Raw genomic sequence first — 19,796 nt, forward strand, 5'->3', positions numbered from 1 at the left:
TATAACTCACAGAGAATATGTAGTTTAGGCTTACCTTTCATATATTTATAACGTTAGTCTCATTCAAAAACATATTGATATTTGACCAATTTATTGGCCAAAATTTATCACATGCCCAAATATGGACATATAGGTTTTGGCTCATAACTCAGTCATTTTTAGTATAATCTGGATGAAAATTCATATACGAGTTCAGGAGACCACTAGTATAGCTACAAATAGTTAAATAGAACACCTAAAACATAGCTTTTGGACATGTTATGTCCCGTTCGACCTATAAGGTTCGATCAAGTTACATATTCTTGACAAGTTTAGCACAGTCTAGTTACATTTAAGTACTTGTTCCCAGGAAATCTTACTGGCTGGGGCTTAACTTCAAAAGTAAAAGAGATAGCGACTTCCGGTTTTTAAATGTTCGTTTTGTAAAAGTAACGTTTCCTCCCCAGGAGGAAAATTAGGGAAATTGTAGATTTTGAGTTATCTCAAAATCTCCAGAAAAGTCTCATTTTGGGCTGATCTTGACATACGTTGCATGCCACTTTTCTCGCGCGAAGCGCGCGCCGCCGAAGGCATACAAAACATGTATCAAGGCTGATCAAAAGTTTGCAACTTTAACTTTGCGGATTTCTGTACTCTGATTGGCTGAATTGTGTCACGTGCTAGCTGCTTGAACATTGGAATGTGCCACGCGTGCAAATAACTTAATGTCACGTGCGAGCTCAAACCGTCTGTTTAAATTAGACCACCTCTAGTAGTAGTAACACGGCCAGCCAGTAAGGTTTGCTAGGATAACCTGCGCCTATGGTGTTTGAGGTGTTCGCACTAGTAATGATCCCGATATACAGCTTCTTGAATCCTGTATTTTACAGTCAGCTTTACAAGAAGGTGGTACTGATAATCTGGATAAAGTGGAGAGTCGTTGTAAGCTTCTGACACCATTCAGACCACCCAATAATATAATGGTAACTACCCAGAGAACAAATATCCCAGCTTACCCGGAGTACTGCGAATGAAGAAGATAAACAGAAAGCAAAGAAAAGGACAAACGTGTTAGGGATTGCAGTGACGTTATAATTTTATAAATATAACATAGGTACCCGCTGACGTTATTTTGCTAAGCTATACGCACGTTTTGCTCTAGAAACACATATTTTTTCACAAATTTTATTACTCCGAAGCTCTTCAAATATGCTATTGTCAAACTTTGAAAATGATACCAGTCGCTTTAGTGGCTTGTTGGCAGTTAACCTACAATTTGTAGGTTCAAATATGACACGTGTCAAAGAGTTGAGGACAGTTCGGCTTCTGCTGAAAATTAACTCAAGAATGTGGCTTGTGGACAGTGGACACACGTAATGGCTAGAGTTATAGTTATACATATACTATTAAATTATTGATTGCAGTTTATTCGCTTGTTACCCATTTTGTGTTGAAATATACTTTTCGAAAAACTAAAATACATCTTTTTGAAAACTCTTTAGTCATGTTACAAACTAAATGAACAATAATTCATTTCACAATAAAGTCGACCACAAACAATTGATTGATATCCTGTTGACACAAACATTCTATCCTTATTTGTTCCTTCCTAGTTTTGACTGCATTAGAAAGGAACCCGGAGCATGTCTGTAATTTGTTGAGGCTCACCTAGGAGTCCAGTTTTCTCTCTCTATCTCTCTGGTCTCTAATTCTAGTCATGCCAACTGTAGTCTGGTGACTGGTTTGAAGGCAGATAGTGGCTCAAGGTGATCCAATCTTTCATCGTCTTATCACAAACGATACACTACTTAACATCTGAAATGGTAAACAAGTCAGAGAATGTCAGCTACAACTAAGATACGTTTGGAATTTGGTCAGATTATTGACCTAATTATTGGTAAAGTTATTAATATTGGTAATTAACATTGGAAAAAATATTTCGGACGTAAACTAAATCATCATAAATTAGCTCCACGACCACATTTTCCGAGCCCTGAAAAAGGCACCGTTCCTCATCCATTATAACTGAATTCCTACTTTCAGAGCCTAATAGTCGAGGATTAAAGTGCGGAGGCGGTGCAAGTGTAAATGTAACGCCGCAAAGTTCACTTGCCATACTCTTTAATATACAGCTGCTGCTTTATATTGCCCATTGAAATCTCTTCTCTTTCTGCCTACGTGTAATCTGGCAGCGCAGTGGGGCTCACGCTGCAACGAATTTCTATGCGAAGGTGACCCTAACAGACACCCGCTTTGTGGCTACTGGCTACCTTGGTAGTACTATTAACGTAATAAGGTGGGTTCCTTAACACGAGCAAGCCCTCTCAGACAAATACAATGCATTTCTCTCTCTTCGTGCCTCACACACTCTCGATAAAACTACAATAGCCAGGTAGTACTTGACATGTGAGGTGCTTATCTTCTGAGAGATGGACAGAGAGCAGCTCAAGCTGCAATGAATATACATACGAGTGGGACCTTAACACCATTACCCACTTTGTGACAGGGTGATAATTTCAGCAGGAACAATAGATGTGGATACTGGCGGGGAGGTGATCATTGTTTGTTTACATTAATAGGGAACACATGTTCAGGAGGCTGAGGAGGTGATCATTGTTTGTTTACATTTTAGGTGGAACACATGTTCAGGAGGCTGAGGAGGTGTTACATATTTTGTATTATAGAAGGCTTGTAACACATGTAACGCCTTCTTGTTACCCCCCTTTGAGGACCCCGAATTATTTTCTGAACGAAAGCTCAAAAATAACCGAGAAATCGACCTTCTTATTAACTCATTTTGATGACCGTTTCTAACCTAAAATTGCACGAAAAATCGATTTAGCTAGGTTTCAGAACCTATAAACACTTCCTTATCCCTCAAAATCGATGTTTTATAGGTTAGAATGCAAGCAACAAGCAACATATATTTTGATCCTTCGGTTCTACAGCTCTTGACCTAGGGCTGAAACCGAAAGATCGAGGCAATCCTAACCTTAACTGATCGAACTTGAGCGAAGAGCAGAGTACGACAAAACACAGCAGGTAAGCATCTCATTTTATAATGAGAGACATGCTCTACGCTTCTACGGGCTCGTACCTCGTACAACTACATATATTTCTCTCTCAGTCTCTCCTGCCTCATTACAAGTGTATGAGCTATAATGTGCCTCACGCGCAAGGATTCTCTCGGTTAACCAACGATTAAGCTGCGATTAACAATGGGACATTTGTAAACCACTGAAAGCTAAAAGGAGAACGGCAAATCCAGAGATTGTCGCTCTCCTATTGTTTTCTCTGCCTAGCTCTCTCAGATTTTCTAGTTTCCTGTTGGTTTGTGTTATTAATAACCAGTAAATAATATTAAGAAGGGTTTATAGCCTTTATTTTCTATACTGAGGAACACTTCTTAGCCGTTATACTTATATTATACCTGTTACAGCAGGAACACTATATTATATAATTTCTTACCATCCGACTGAGTACTGTGTTTTAATTTATAGTTGTTAGGGATCGTCCCCGGAATCGTTCACATATTAGGGGAGAGAGTTTTTAATTCCAACACAACAGACATTTGGGGGTGGGGGATTAAAATGGCCAAAATCTGTCTCTTTAATTTAATGAACTGTTCAATTCAAAATCGTTTCTTATCCAGGCACAATGACGAAGTTAATGTCCCGATTATTGGTTCTTCTTTTTATGGAACAGTCTCTCTGTGGTAAGTTTTAATGGGAGTTTGGGATGCTGTGATGATTTAACAAATAGTTCTATTAGTATTAGTATATGAAAGGAACTCCTGACCAGGACATGACTAACGAACCTTAAGTAGTGTATAAAAAGTGTTAAACATTGTACCCCTATCCTTTGATAAATCAATAATAGAAGATTGGTAAATCATACTGATAGAAAATGTGCTATTTTACCATTCGTATCTATCTAATGGAAATTCAAACTGTAAATTGAAGAAAACTTAAAACACAGATTACTCCTTTTAGATCTGAAGAACATCGCTCGTGAAGGTACTGCAGAGCAAATCGATAGCTACCAAGTTTGGTCTACCAAGTTCTTAGCTTCAAGAGCAATTGATGGAATCTCAAATGGACTGTAAGCTGTTAATATTAGTACTTAAAAATCATCGAAATTTGTTTTGATGTCACCTACTGACTTCTTTAGTATTATATGTCGTGTCCTAATTCCTATAACAGCGTATATATTTCATGTCATTTCATGATGCTTTTTTAGAGACGCGCCAGCTTGGGACTTCAGTAGAACGGCCACAGCAGGAAAAGCTGCGTGGTGGCTTCTTACACTTCCAAGAATCATCGTTATTCGTGAAATTAAGGTAAAATATACAACCAAATCCGTTTTATACTTAATTCATATCAAATCTACGTCATAGCCCTTCAAAAAATCGCACCGAATGAATTATGATCTAACAATAAAACAAAACGTTCAAATAAGGTATACAACAGAGTGAAACCGGAATATGCCCATAAAATCGAAGGAGTGACGGTTTGGGTTGGTGTCGGTATGACCGGAGGAGACTACGAGGAAGCGGTTAAAGTCGGCACTATTCAATACGTGGCAGGAACAAATATCTATATACTCGCCAATCTGGAAGAAGAAGGATCGAGCGTTCAGATTCAGGGAGGCAGCGAAGTTCTACAACTTGCAGAGGTTAAAGTCTATCGAGAAATAGGTGAGCTAGAAGCCTTAGTCCTTACAGTTTACTGGCAAACAATATATATTTCGACCTCGGACCTACCTGTAGACTTACATTTATTTTTTAGTCGTTTGTAAAAAGCTACTTGCGTTGTCAAGAATCCCCACAATCTCAAACCGGTGCGGTGGAGATATAAAACACAAAGTGCTATACGGCTATAAGGCTCTATTCCCGACCTCCCGGGCATGTGATTGATTTTTAGACACTTCACTCATCCAAATTTCAGACGTTTGTCCTGTAGGATACTCCCTAGAAGTGGGGGATATTAAAGGCTGGGGCACAGCAGAACTGGGAAGTATGTTGGTGATCGGTTTGAGAGAGGAATGTGCTAACAGATGTGACGCTCTGCCTCTCTGTCTCTCTTTTGAACATAGCAACACTGCAAAACTCTGTAATCTCAACAAAATAGCGATGCCTAGTAAATCCCAAAATTACGAAGACTACGCTTTTTGCAGAAAAACCACCGGTACACGTAGTAATATTTTAAAAGCTGTTGCTGACTTTTGAGAATAATCTTAGACCTAATCGGCGCAAGTTTGTCTCCAAAACTGTGAATGATAACAAATTGTTAACAGCAAAAATAGCAATAAAATTATCACATTTAAAGTACAGGTGATAAAATAATATAATTCGAATGAAACATCTTTTTTCTTTAAATACAAAAAGTGCAAGGTTAACAGTGATTATGTTAAACTCTGTATTTTCAGAGTGTACTCCTGGGAATTATATGGATTCTGAAACAGAACAATGCAAAGAATGTCCGCCAGGAACTTTCAACGCAAAAATGGGACGAAAAGCTGAGTGTTCTGAATGCGAAGCAGGGAAATTCAGTGCTGCTGGTTCCTCATCTTGCTCTAAAATAGGTAGGGATAGCAAGAACTTAGTGAATGAAATTAGGTACAAATCAACTAACTGACTGATTGACTTAAGTCCTAACATTTGAGATATGCAATAATTGTTCCTTCCCATGGGGCTGGGTTGGGACAATTATTGCATTTTGCAAATTACATACAATAAAAGAGCTAAGATTTATATTATCTTAATATCTTCTCTTATACTTATAATTCAAAGAATCGTCTTTGTATGTATGTATAGATTGTTTCACAACTCTCAATTCATCTGTCGTCAAGATATTTGCATATTTTAACATATTGTGAGATATTATGATTGATATAGATGAATACATTGATAATATGTTCATCTTATCTAAACACCCAAGCTTAACCAAACATCCAAGCTGTTTTAAGACTTAAGTCTTACAAATACGCAAAATATAGTGAAAAGTGAAAGCCCAAGAAGTCCTCTCACTTCTCAGTGCTGCATGATGACATCACAACTTTATATAACCAAGTTTCTCACCTTCACCAAGATAGCCCACGAGAGGAGAGCATTGAGATGCTCTGCCTACCTCTGGGGTGTGGCAACCCTGGGGAAGGTTGCCGGTGAAATCAGAGTGAATGGTGCTGTGGAGGATGGTGTAAAAAGTGTCAAAATGAAGTTTCTAACCTCTGCTGTCCCTGATAAGCTCGAAAGGTTTGCCAAGTCTGGTGAAGTCCTCATCAGGAAAGAGTCCCTCTAAAAGGTCTGACGTGTAGCGGTCCTCTTCCTGCTCTGCGTCTTCGTACTCAGCGTCCTGGGATATGAGCAACTTGTACTGGAGAAACGCTAATATGAACTTTACAACTTATTAAAGCTTACATTATGTTAGGGGAAAGTTTCGGGAAAAGTTGACCATCGGATTCCAGCTCAACAACAACGTTAAATTTAGATTAAGTAGGATTGATCATTGAGCACAGTGAAGAACAGTTTACCGTAGATCAGATAATACAAAATAACTCAATAAAATCAACATCATCACTGATAATTTAAATACTATTGTCGCCTGCTTTTATGCAGCGTGGATAGTAAAGAAAGTAGGGGACATACGGTTATTAGCAAGATTCTGATTTTATATATTCCCAACGAGGACACCAGTGCATACTCTGAAGGCCATTTAGAAGACATATATTCACAGTCATACAATAGAAGCAAAAATATTAACAGGATGACCAAATAGATAGTTGTTTTTACTATTATATCTTTTGAATCTGAAAATTCGCAGTGTCTTGGCGAAAAGGGCAGCGGCGGCGTCATGACAGAAATTTTCACTATTTTTGCGACCTTGCTTAGCGCATTTGCAATTTGACTTCTGTCTCATCTACAGCTATCTCGCTGCTCATCCTTGACCCACTCCTGATCTCAGAAACATGGAACTACAAACTTGACCTAGCACGCCTTACCGCAGTACTTGCCAGTATCACAAAACTGTGGTTCCAGCGTAACACCTCCACCTGGTACCGGGGCATCCTCAACATGTACAAACAAGGGTTCAGAGCAGCATTTAGGATGACAGGAAGATAGGTTAGGAGCAACTCTCCGTAACCAGCCAGCCTCACGTATATAACACTACCCACTTTGTTATTAAACGATGGGATGTAGTAACTGAGGACTCGTATCGAGTACTCGACGAAGACTGGGATGTTGCAGACGAGGAAGAGGGCGCTGAAGATGGAGATCGTGTTGGAAACCTGGCGAAATCTAGACCTTTTTTTCTTGTCAATGTCCTTGCTCGACAAGAGGGAATGTCTCTTTCTTAAAAGAGTTAAAGTTCCAGCGAGGAAGCTGACAAGAACTATAACTGAGGGTACGAATATTTGGATTTGAACTGAGATTGAATCAAACACTTGAGCCCAAACTGGCATTTCTTCTGAGTAAATGTAGTTGCAACTTGATATGTCCGTTCGGTATCGAGGTAGGAGCCATCCCAAAACCAGAAAAATACCTTCACTTACCAGTAACCAAGCAGCATATCCTGCAGTCACAATCACAACTCTGGATGTCCGGATATTCTTACTGATATGGGGCCAGACAATGGCTACACTTCTGGTAACACTCAATATAACAACCAGAAACATAGACATACGTAGGGAGAAGTTAGCAATGACAGTCCATGACCCGCAGGTTAATAAACTTGAGAACAACACAGCATCTCGTCCGTGGAACAGGGACACTAACACGGGGATCGTTGTGGCACAAGTCACAGCATCCAGGGAGACAATGGTGATGTAGAGTTTGTCGGGCAGTGATTTGCGTCGGTTGGGCCAGAAGTAGAGAAAAGCTAGAATATTCCCTATAGTTCCCAGAGTGAAGAGGATTATGAAAATGCTTCCTAAAACCCGATCATTTCTGGGGTTTGGTTCAAAATGAGTGTCGTTTGTCATCTCTTATCGCCTCCCTAACACAAAGGTACGAAAGCCGCAAATCAGCAGCAGGGAAACTCAACATGGCACACACAGAACATAGGACCCTAAATCAAGCCTCATTTGCGTAATCGTGCTTTCTTGAACCAGAACATGTAATTTATTACACTCTAGAAGTATAGCCCGTTTAGATAATTTCTTAATTCCTCTGAAGGTCAGGAGCATTTAGAGGTACTCCTAGTAGCTGCTGGCATGGAGGACAAGTTTTTAGGACACTTGAACAAATTGGTAACTGTACTTTTTTCTTGTATGTAAAAAACGTAAATCTATTAAATTGTAAACCTCAGACTAACCTGTCCCAGCCAGAAAGACTCCAAGTTAAACTTAGCGCGCTGAACGGGTAGAAAGAAGTGGAGCATGGTGTGGCCCACATCATATGCTTTCCACGTGTGTCCGGTGTTATCTTTCTCATTGTGCTGGTTCATGGCCATGTCGTAGTCGTCACGACACTGTTAGGGTTATTTTTGAAAAAATAAATAAATATTGCTGTCTCTTGACACCACTTTAGGGTTAGACGGGTTGCTGCTAGTTAGTATCAAGTAGATTCAGTTTTCAGAGCGAATTCGGGTGATAATTTAACCCTACATATTTCCCAATAATATAAGTGAGTACTGAGTAACCATAGTAACAAACCATCTTGAAGAAGGATCTTGATGCATCCTTCAGGTGCTTCGTATTGTGTACTGATGTTATGATCACGTGCTCCACATACATTCCCTTCCTTGCCTGAAACATGTTATTTAGGGGCTGGGCTGGGTGTTATTGTTATTATTATATAATCTACTTAAAACACGGTGTAAATATTTAACGATTATTTATTTTAAGTGGACTGAAATGTCGAAGCGAGGATATACTGGTGAGATGTACAGGGTGTTTCAAATGTAATACCTGGATGACTTCAGTATCGAAGCACTTGTAATCCCTGACGAACTGTACCACGTGGTCAAGAGGAATGCCGCTGTCCAGGTCCCGTAAACCTAGCGCTTTCTCCTCCATCACCTGCCTGTCACCCTCTACTGTGTTGTAGTAGATATTGTAATCCACCTCACTTCCTAGAGACTCCACGACCCCTTCCTGCGAAAGTAGAGCCACGTTATAATTTTACAGAACTTTCAGGCTTCTCAGTCGTGAACATTGGACTATTGGAGGTTTAATGGGTATCGGCCTGCACGAATATTTAGTGACAGTTTCATTTTATTCCGTTGATCGCCTAATACGCCGAAGATTTTATAATCTTGAAGTTCATTTACTATTTAATTATTTAACGTATAATTTTCAAACTAGAGAACTGCAATTCCCAAATTCTTAAATCGTCAAAGTTTCAAAAAAATTGGTTAACTTTCAGGCTTAAATGCTTGGTCTTCGTAAAAACCAGACATCTCGAATATTTGCAAAATATAAATTCAACATAACCAGAGTATTAAATTAGGAATAAGCGAACCGTTTCTAGCATGGGAATTTATCCTGGAAGATGTTTGTCACTTTATAATATTAATATGTAGATGGACGATTAAAGGGTAGCCAGCAAAAGATCGAGGTTCGACCGGGTTTTGAACCCGGGACCTTCTGCGTGTTAAGCAGATGTGATAACCACTACACCACCAAACCGACCGACATCTATAAAAATATTTCCCCTGTCGAGAAATCACATGCAAATTCGCAATCTTTGCATTTTTTGTACACATTTAATCACAAGTACCATCTTATACAATGGAAGAGACTCACAATATAATACGACTCGTAATACAGTATGTAACATAAATCGTGATGTCAAGTTGTATAACAATGATTTAAATTTGAGAAGAAAGATTATACCCATTTCTGCTCAAATCAGGTCTTACAATTACTAATCCTCCTCCTCTCCCGTTCAGTATACAAAATAAGCTGAAATCTTTTAAGGTAAACTAGCAGAGTTACAAATCTCTAGAATCTTATCTACCACTGACTGACCTGTTCGGGTACCACAGGTTCGGGAGGAGCAACATCCGAGAAGAGGGACTCCAGATCTCCCATGATGTTAACTGGGACTCCGTCAGAATGTTCCTCCACAGAGCTGACCGCTGATTCACTATGTATCTGAGCTTCAGATTCAGAGTGACTGAGGTCAGACTCGCTCAGATCTAGTTCTACTAGAGCAGACAGTTCTAGTGGTTGAGATTGTTCCTCCTCCTCAACTGTACCCTCATCACGTGACCTCATATCTTGCTCCTCCATTGGAACCTTATCAAAGTCCAGTTTCCCTTTCCCGCTCCCTAACAGTTCATCCCTCTTCATCTGTTGTTGCAGCTCCTCAGCGAACCTTTTCCTTTGTGGCCCTGACACTTTGAACACAGCAGGGGTGGTGTGAAGTAGCCTGGAAGTGAGGGAGGTACTGGAGGTGTGGTGCACACATCTCTCCACCAATCTAGCTCGTAGTCGGAGGAGAAGGGTTATGCGGGACATTTTCCTGGCTGTAATGGGAAGTGAAGGGTTAGGTAGAAACAGTGGAGTTGGTTACGGGTGCCAACTGTCAAGTAAAAACAATTCACGTGTTTGAAGAGTAGAACCAGCTAACTAATTGGTATAGATGATTACAAATTTGGATGGGTGTACAGTAAAATGAAACTCGGTAACTAATTTTATCAAACTTTCATGTATACACTATACATCTTTGTACAATAGGATCTGTGGTCAAATATGATAATTATTTAATGTTATTATAAAATATGATAATACATTTATTTGTTTGCTTAAATCATAAAATGTGTTAACAATATACATATATTATAATATGGTGAATATAAACTGCAATATAATACAATAGTCTGAAATATGCTGAAATATAAACTTCCTAAGTATCATCTGACACTTAATTCTGATTTTATACTATTTTTCATTTTTTAAAGGTTTAATGATTACGGACAGTAGGCTGGAATGTACAATAAATTTGAATTGATCAAAGCTAACATCAAAACTTTCGTTACAGAGATGAATTTGGTCACGAGCTACTACTGCACTGCAGAATTTAAATTTTAAATTTTAAAGATCCCCTCACAGACATGTGACACAACCAACATTACACTTTACACACAGTTATTTTTAACTATTAGAGAGAACAAAACTGAAACTAATATCTGAATTAAAAATATGAAGGTTATCTGGAACTATCTAATATCTGATGCCTTATTCCTCACTAAAGCCTGCTTCACTGTTCCTTGTCATTTAACTGGCGGAAACTGAATCTGGTTCCGATCGTTCTGCGTTCCGAATCTTCCTGTCAATGACACCCCGTACCACGTACAAGCCCTCCACATCTAGACTCGGTAGAAGAGCCGTTATAGCGTTAATAATGGGGGTCTCCACCGATTTTCTTATAATGGACTCAGCTGAAATAAAGGATGTTTAATTAACAAAATTTCGAGGTTCGACCGGGTTTTGAACCCGGGACCTTCTGCGTGTTAAGCAGATGTGATAACCACTACACCACCGAACCGACATCGAAACTTTGTTTAGTTTCTCCAAAAATCGCCGGAACTGACAAAACATTCAGTATATATTCATAAATGATATGAATGAGTACATTTACATTAGAAATTAATACTGAATGTTTTGACAATCCCGGCAGATTTGTCAGAAAATAAACGAGCATTGGATGTCGGTTCGGTGGTGTAGTGGTTATCACATCTGCTTAACACGCAGAAGGTCCCGGGTTCAAAACCCGGTCGAACCTCGTAATTTTGTATAAATAATCCAAACGCGTTTGGTTGTTTGATTAGTTTTTTTTGTGGAGTAGAAGATCTAAAATTAACATCAATGCTGCAACTTAATTGCAAAAGGTCACAGCAAGACAAACAAAATTTCGAGGTTCGACCGGGTTTTGAACCCGGGACCTTCTGCGTGTTAAGCAGATGTGATAACCACTACACCACCGAACCGACATACAAATAACAATTTGCTCATTCCAAAATTTCATGCAAATTTATTGACTGTATTTTTGTGAACCTAAGTAGACTTCAAGATTATTTGGTAATCCAATTCCAATTGATAACATAGCATCCAGCTGAAAATCAAACGGCAAATTTCCGGCACGATCTTACCATCACTAAAAGAGGAATCCACGGAGGCAGCAGATTTCGGTCTTTGCGATTTCTGAAGAGAATGTATCATTAAGTAATTGACATGCATCTATCTGAAAGTAACAACGGATTGTAAACTATCCATACTTGATACAGGTTCATGTTAAGAAAATTAAAATTTCAAAAGTCGAATGTGACAGTCAACCGAAGCCAACGGTGCAGAGCGCCTCAGAAGCGCGGGGACAATCTGGTCGCAAATTTAATGATAAAAACGTATGTGGCAAGAAAAATGCTGTTCGGCGTCCGCGCGGGCAGTATGGCGGTTGACCTAACGCGTGGGAAAATCTCGACAAAGCTCTCTTATCTTTATCATATCATAGTGAATACTGGTAGAAATAAATTAGTATGAAAGCACTTGATACGACTTATGACCCTCACCTTCTTTCTCCTCTGCTCCAGGGAAGCTTGACTGTTGAGATTAGGGGAAATCGCTAGAATTTAAGGTTTTCATTAGAACGTTGAACAAGATCGACAATGGAGTTGGTTGTTGTTCTAAATCAGTGACTAAATTAGCTCCAATATCGTTGCAATCATTAAACCGACCACGTTGGCAGAACGATATCAAAGAAAAATGGGTTACAATCTTACAATCAAGAAAGCAACAAACTGGCACTTACCAACATTATCTAGCTTAACAATGCCTGGCAACAAATCCAGTACCAACTGACGATAATTGTCAGTACAGAGCGGGTTTTCTGTTAACCACAATATCCGTAAGTTAGGAAGTTGTTGCAAGCACTTTAACTCGTCGAGAGATTGTAAGTCATTCTTTCGGATGTACAGTTCGGTGAGTTTAGGGCAGAACGAGAGGAATTTGAGGGTACTAATCTTGTTCACACTGAAGGGGAATAAGATTCAGTTAAATACATTTCATGACCTAACTTCATGAGTGGTATTGTAAGTGTTGGGATTATCAACACAATAAATGGGGCATAATGAACAGTCAGAGACATTTCTAGAAGGACTCAGCATGAACAAACCAAGTAGTTAAACAGCGATTAAAATAAAATCAAATGGGATGAGTTTTCAGTAAGGATATAAGGATCACCTGAAAGTAGCAACTTCTAAGTTAGTCATATACTGGACAATGGAGATATCACTCAGTCCCATTCCCCAGCAATTAATGTGTTTTATAGTGTCCAGAGAAGTTGCTCTACATCGGGACAGTACAAGTTCTTCTGTTAAAACACACATCTCTAGATATTATAATTAGTAGAGTTGTTAGTTTGTGATATAAGAGTTAGGGTTGAAGCAATGGGAAATACTTGAGTGATAAGAGCTTTGCTCAGATTAATGAAGTCACTGTAATCTTAATCGAAATCATCATGGAAATACTTGAGAGGAAAATTTTTCGCTTGTCATGATCGTGGTGCCACATTTTACTTCGATTGACATCATCTTCATAATAGAACAATTGGGGACCTACATCTCATTAAAACTGATCAGACTGAGCACAAAATTTTCAAAGAATTTAGTATAATACATATTTAAAGAATAATCACACTATAAAAAATTAAGAAATCACACTATAAAAAATAAGAAATCACAAAAAATAGAAGCTAATACAATATCAAAAATAACTTTAAAAAGAGTGAACAAGTTTAAAAACGACTTAATTTTAACGGACATTAATTGGACGCTGGAGGCCCTATCATTCATTTTAATGTCCGTCCAAATAATGTCCGTTCAAAATAATGTCCGTTCAAATAACGTCCGAAAAGGTAGTTTATATTGCCTTATACATCAACAGAGGTAATAAAAGATTTCTCTTGTCATCTATCATCGACGTGTCTCTTTTTTACTCAAGTCAAATTGATATGACATGTTCTTAAAAATTTAAGAATACAAAATAATTTTTAGCCTGGAATTTTGTGTTATTATTTTGTCCTCGTGACCACGTATTATCCAAGAATCGTCATCGCCAGACAAATTCGGACGCTTTACCAATTCAGAAATGCTTGCTTTTCTCGATAAGTGGTAACAACACTATAAGTTAGAATTGGAATATCAGATGATGTTGTGGGTTTTTCTAATGATGCTTTGATCTCATGATCCTGAATAGCAGAGATACTCAAGTGGTACAATTTCCGCGCATTTTCAATTTGTTCATCAAGGTAATTATCCCAGGCTCTTTTTACGCCGTAGTTTATTTGTGTGCATTTAAAATCTTTTTCCAGGGGCAAAGTTTCGATGCTAGTTGTTGAATAAACAGGCCGCTTTTTAGGGTTCCTTCCGATACGTTTCGAGAAAATGTGACTTCCTTTACAACTCAAGGTTATATTCTTTATACTGAAGGAATAGTCACCAGAGTTAAAATGTTTCTCTTTGTCAACTATCTCGGGGCAAGAACACAGACTATCTTGAAGAAGATCCAGTATTTCCTCGGGGAGTCCCCACGATTGTATGTATTCACCAGACACAGCATTCCAGACACGAGCTACAGCTAATTGGCTGATTGACCTCGTCCAACTTTCTGACCAGGCATCAATGTAAACTTGATAAGTCTCTAACCAAGTGAAGAGGTAATCAATATAGATGTACAAATTCTTTACCGATGCTTTATTGGATAATTGAGCATGAAGATCAAAAAAGTTATCGGCCTCAATCGATTCAAGAGGGCGAAACAGATATGATCCAATAGTGCCAAATTCTTGTAATTCCTGGCTACCCTGACTAATTTGAGCCACCTGAAATTCTTGGCTTGATCTCAAAGTGTCCATTTGCAACTTTGATATCATCTTCAGATCTTCATGTGTCAATTCTTCTAATTCATTAAGGTTACTGAACAAATCTAAATATAAGTTCTTGTCAGTATGCATGCACTGCACTAAGTCCAATCTTTGCAGCAAATATTTGGCATTGCTAGAAATGGTTTGAGAGTCAGTTAAACTTTTCAGAAGTAACCTTAATAGAGTCGAATTACGATTGCCAGCAAGTGAAATGATCATATCCAGTGTCGAGAGTAGAATGGTGTTGAAATCTACGGTATAATTCAAAATTACCTTGTCGAACAGTCCAACGTAGTAAACGATTTCTCTGATGAGAATCCAAAACTTGTCCTTATTTAAGCCTTTTTTAAAATACCATGATTCATCCACGAATAAGAGCATCTCATCTAGGTCTAAACTCTCGTATCTTGATAAACCCTGGGTGAAGTAGCCCTCACATCTTCCCACAAGCCACTCTACTTCAAACACATAAGCCATCTTATGAACGTCCCTAAAAACCCTCATTCCTAACAAGTCAATACCACCAGAGTAAACACAATCTACAAAACACCTAACTGCTAATTCTTCAAAATCATCAACGTCCAGACTAGTTATTTCCAGGGTAGAAATGAGTTGCTCAATCACAGGACTATTGAAAGAAAGAATGAGTGAACTGACTTTCATCTCTCCACCACCCTTCATGTTGAGAGTCATGTTACTGTGGGTTCTAGAGCCGATGTGGTGTCGTCCAAAATCCATCGGGACCTGCACCAGTGGTGCTGCCATAATTACGTTACCTACGGAAGAAGATTATTTAATTGCAATATTATTGTTTCTTTGATTGATTCATTATCTATAATATTATCTATAATATGATAAAATGTATGAGTACCTGTATGGTATATTATCGTCATTAAAACTGATAAGACTGAGCAGATAATTGTCACAAAATTGGTATAACATTTTTTCAATAATCCCGGTTTTTTCATCATTAAGTCAAAAATAAAGTTATTTTGCCAGATAAAAAGTTCTAAAAATTATCAAATCTACAATCTACATTAATAAATTACATTTACTGTCATGCCAATCTTCAAGCGTGCAATAAGTTGCTATTATAATATATCATTTACAATTTATATATTTGGTACTTTTTGTACTAACTGACTTCAAAAAGCTAATATACGATATCTATTATTATTCTATCTTTATATCATACAATAAATAACTGTAAAAACATCGAAAAAGATTAAAAATTAGTCACGAACTACTAAATTAAAGTTGAGGTCTGCAATAGTCGTGAAACTGAGATAAAATCTTAAAATCTGAAATTTGCAGCACTTTATCAAAATCAACCAATATGAAAGGCCTTATTTTATATTGGCTTTTACATCAATACAACAGGGATAATTTAAACGACTTCATGTCATATAATATTATCTATGTATTTTTCCTTTATTGAAACCAAATTAACATTGATAGGAGTTGAGGAATTGCATGATTTGCTGTTAAAATTAAGAAAAGTCTAAATTTTCAAGAAACTGGTACATGCTAAAAATACAAATAAATCAGTACCTAACTAAGTAAACCTTTCAGCAGTTCCTTCAATTTCTGATCAAGAATACAAAACAAGATCCAGCCACGAATCTTCAGCTATTATTTTATCTTCGAGACCACGGAGTGTCCAAGAATTACCATCACCAGACAGATCGGGGCACTTAATCAATTCACAAAAGCTTGCTCTTCTTGATAATTTGGAAGGTCTGCGAAAAGTGTTAAAGCTAAACGATAAATCTTTGACCTTATGATTCCTAATTGCAGAGACACACACATGGCACGATTTTTGTGCATTTTCGATTTCTTCATGATCATCATCCCAGGCTTCTTTTACACGGTAGTTTATTTGCGTGCATTTAAAATCATTTTCAAGAGGCAATGTTTCTATGCTAGTTGTTGAATAAATTGGCTCTTTTTCTGCGTTCTGTCCCAAAACTTTTGTGAAAACATGGGTTGCTTTACGACTCAAGACTATGTCTCTTATAACGAAGGCATGTTTACACAATTTACCATTTTTCTCATTGTCAACAATCTCGGGGCATGAGCACAGATCATCTTGAAGAAGATCCAGTATTTCCTCGGGGAGTCCCCACGACTGTATGTATTCACCAGACACAGCATTCCAGACACGAGCTACAGCTAATTGGCTGATTGACCTCGTCCAACTTTCTGACCAGGCATCAATGTAAGCTTGATAAGTTTCTAACCAAGTAAATAAGTAGTCTAAATAAATGTATAAATTCTTTACCGAAGCTTTATTGGATAAATGAGCATGAAGATCATAAAAATTATCCGCCTCAATCGATTCAAGAGGGCGAAACAGATACGATCCAATAGTTCCAAATTCTTGTAATTCCTGAGTAATGTGAGTTGCCTGAAATTCTTGACTTAATCTCAAAGTTTCCATTTGCAATTTTGATATCATCTTCAGATCTTCATGTGTCAATTCTTCTAATTCATTAAGATTACTGAAGAGATCTAAATATAAGGTCTTGTCAGTATGCATGCACTGCACTAAGTCCAATCTTTGCAGCAAATATTTGGCATTGCTAGAAAGGGTTTGAGAGTCAGTTAAACTTTTCAGAAGTAACTTTAATAGAGAAGAATTGCGATTCCCAGCTAGTGAAATGATCATATCCAGTGTCGATAATAGAATGGTGTTGAAATCTACGGTATAATTCAAAATGACCATGTCGAACAGTCCAACGTAGTAAACGATTTCTCTGATGAGATTCCAAAACTTGTCCTTTTTCAGGACCTTTTTCATGTACCATGATTCATCCACGAATAAGAGTATCTCATCTAGGTCTAAACTCTCGTATCTTGATAAACCCTGGGTGAAGTAGCCCTCACATCTTCCCACAAGCCACTCAACTTCAAACACATGAGCCATCTTATTAACTTCCCTAAAAACTCTCATTCCTAACAAATCAATGCCACCAGAGTAAACACAATCTACAAAACACCTAACTGCTAATTCTTCAAAGTCATCAACATCAAGACTAGTTATTTCGAGGGTAGAAATGAGTTGCTCAATCACAGGACTATTGAAAGAAAGGATGAGTGAACTGACTTTCATCTCTCCACCACCCTTCATATTGAGAGTCATGTTACTGTGGGTTCTAGAGCCGATGTGGTGTCGTCCAAAATCCATCGGGACCTGCACCAGTGGTGCTGCCATAATAACGTTACCTAAGGAAGAAGGTTATTTCATTGCAATATTATTTTTTCTTTGATTGACGTCATTATCTATAATATCTCTACTATAATTCAGAGAATTGTTTTTGTTGTATGTACGACCGCCCACGTGCACATTAGATGAAAAATAGGAATTTAGGTAACAACCAAAAGGTTCCATAGCAAAGGTGTTTTAAAGTTTTAATGCATACATGCACGTGCAAAGATTGTTTTAACGTCATTTTGATCGGTTTTGTGGTAAATACATTGTGTTTAAAGTGTTTTATATTTAAATCGGCTGTATCTTCGGTTGGGATGGATATTTTTTGATGCGATTAAAACTTTCTTTCAAAAAAGACTACTAGCTTCGTCCCTGTTACCACGGGCTTTCTAGTTATCTATAATATGATAAAATGTGTGGGAACCTGTACCATGGTATATTATCATCATTAAAACTGGTAAGACTGAGCAGATAATTGTCACTAAATTGGTAAAATATGTTTTTTAAATCCCGGTTTTTTTCATCATGAAGTCAAAAATAACGTTATTTTGCCAGATAAAAAGTTCTAAAAATTATCAAATCTACAATCTACATCAGTACATTTACTGTCATACCAATCATCAAGCGTGCATTAAGTTGCTATTATAATATATCATTTACAATTTACATATTTGGTACTTTTTGTACTAACTGACTTCAAAAAGCTAATATACGATATCTATTATTATTCTATCTTTATATCATACAATAAATAACTGTAAAAACATCGAAAAAGATTAAAAATAAGTCACGAACTACTAAATTAAAGTTGAGTTCTGCAATAGTCGTGAAACTGAGATAAAATCTTAAAATCTGAAATTTGCAGCACTTTATCAAAATCAATCAATATGAAAGGCCTTATTTTATATTGGCCTTCACATCATCATATCAATACAACAGGGATGAATAAAACGACTTCATGTCATATAATATTATCTATGTATCTTTCCTTTATTGAAACCAAATTAACACTGATATGAGTTGAGGAATTGCATGGTTTGCTGTTAACATTAAGAAAAGTCTAAAGTTTCAAGAAACTGGTACATGCTAAAAATACAAATAAATCAGTACCTAACTAAGTAAACCTTTCAGCAGTTCCTTCAATTTCTGATCAAGAATACAAAACAAGATCTAGCCACGAATCTTCAGCTATTATTTTATCTTCGAGACCACGGAGTGTCCAAGAATTACCATCACCAGACAGATCGGGGCACTTAATCAATTCACAAAAGCTTGCTCTTCTTGATAATTTGGAAGGTCTGCGAAAAGTGTTAAAGCTAAACGATAAATCTTTGACCTTGTGATTTTTAATCGCAGAGACGCACACATGGCACGATTTTTGTGCATTTTCGATTTCTTCATGATCATCATCCCAGGCTTTTTTTACACGGTAGTTTATTTGCGTGCATTTAAAATCATTTTCAAGAGGCAATGTTTCTATGCTAGTTGTTGAATGAATTGGCTCTTTTTCTGCGTTCTCTCCCAAAACTTTTGTGAAAACATGGGTTGCTTTACGACTCAAGACTATGTCTCTTATAACGAAGGCATGTTTACACAATTTACCATTTTTCTCATTGTCAACAATCTCGGGGCATGAGCACAGATCATCTTGAAGAAGATCCAGTATTTCTTCGGGGAGTCCCCACGACTGTATGTATTCACCAGACACAGCATTCCAGATACGAGCTACAGCTAATTGGCTGA

At 37.6% G+C, this 19,796-nt stretch overlaps 3 protein-coding genes and 4 non-coding genes across 7 annotated transcripts; 2 read left to right on the plus strand and 5 right to left on the minus strand.

Moving 5' to 3' along the window:
* Window positions 1-1,136: 1,136 nt before the first annotated feature.
* On the minus strand, window positions 1,137-10,532 carry LOC134811295 (uncharacterized). Its single transcript, XM_063818070.1, has 6 exons — window positions 9,949-10,532; window positions 8,887-9,072; window positions 8,632-8,724; window positions 8,292-8,447; window positions 6,206-6,332; window positions 1,137-1,794 (listed from the first exon to the last, which is right to left on the minus strand). The coding sequence occupies exons 1-6, from the start codon at window positions 10,438-10,440 to the stop codon at window positions 1,784-1,786; spliced, it is 1,065 nt and encodes a 354-aa protein (XP_063674140.1). The 5' UTR covers window positions 10,441-10,532; the 3' UTR covers window positions 1,137-1,783.
* On the plus strand, window positions 3,636-5,615 carry LOC134811957 (uncharacterized). Its single transcript, XM_063819124.1, has 6 exons — window positions 3,636-3,694; window positions 3,972-4,080; window positions 4,219-4,318; window positions 4,438-4,675; window positions 4,926-5,165; window positions 5,407-5,615. Exons 1-6 carry the CDS (start codon window positions 3,637-3,639, stop codon window positions 5,613-5,615), a joined length of 954 nt encoding a protein of 317 aa, XP_063675194.1. The 5' UTR covers window position 3,636.
* Window positions 9,534-9,606, minus strand: Trnav-aac (transfer RNA valine (anticodon AAC)). The gene has a single exon. It is a non-coding gene; the product is annotated as a tRNA-Val (tRNA).
* Window positions 10,533-10,618: 86 nt separating the features above from the next.
* Window positions 10,619-13,310, minus strand: LOC134811296 (cilia- and flagella-associated protein 410-like). The gene is made up of 5 exons (XM_063818071.1): window positions 13,162-13,310; window positions 12,731-12,951; window positions 12,492-12,544; window positions 12,075-12,126; window positions 10,619-11,363 (listed from the first exon to the last, which is right to left on the minus strand). Exons 1-5 carry the CDS (start codon window positions 13,305-13,307, stop codon window positions 11,200-11,202), a joined length of 636 nt encoding a protein of 211 aa, XP_063674141.1. The 5' UTR covers window positions 13,308-13,310; the 3' UTR covers window positions 10,619-11,199.
* Window positions 11,398-11,470, minus strand: Trnav-aac (transfer RNA valine (anticodon AAC)). The gene has a single exon. It is a non-coding gene; the product is annotated as a tRNA-Val (tRNA).
* Window positions 11,635-11,707, plus strand: Trnav-aac (transfer RNA valine (anticodon AAC)). The gene has a single exon. It is a non-coding gene; the product is annotated as a tRNA-Val (tRNA).
* Window positions 11,840-11,912, minus strand: Trnav-aac (transfer RNA valine (anticodon AAC)). Its single transcript has one exon. It is a non-coding gene; the product is annotated as a tRNA-Val (tRNA).
* Window positions 13,311-19,796: the final 6,486 nt, after the last annotated feature.

Source organism: Bolinopsis microptera, chromosome 2, assembly GCF_026151205.1.
Source record: "Bolinopsis microptera isolate Bmic1 chromosome 2, MBARI_Bmic_1.0, whole genome shotgun sequence".
Lineage (NCBI taxonomy): Eukaryota > Metazoa > Ctenophora > Tentaculata > Lobata > Bolinopsidae > Bolinopsis > Bolinopsis microptera.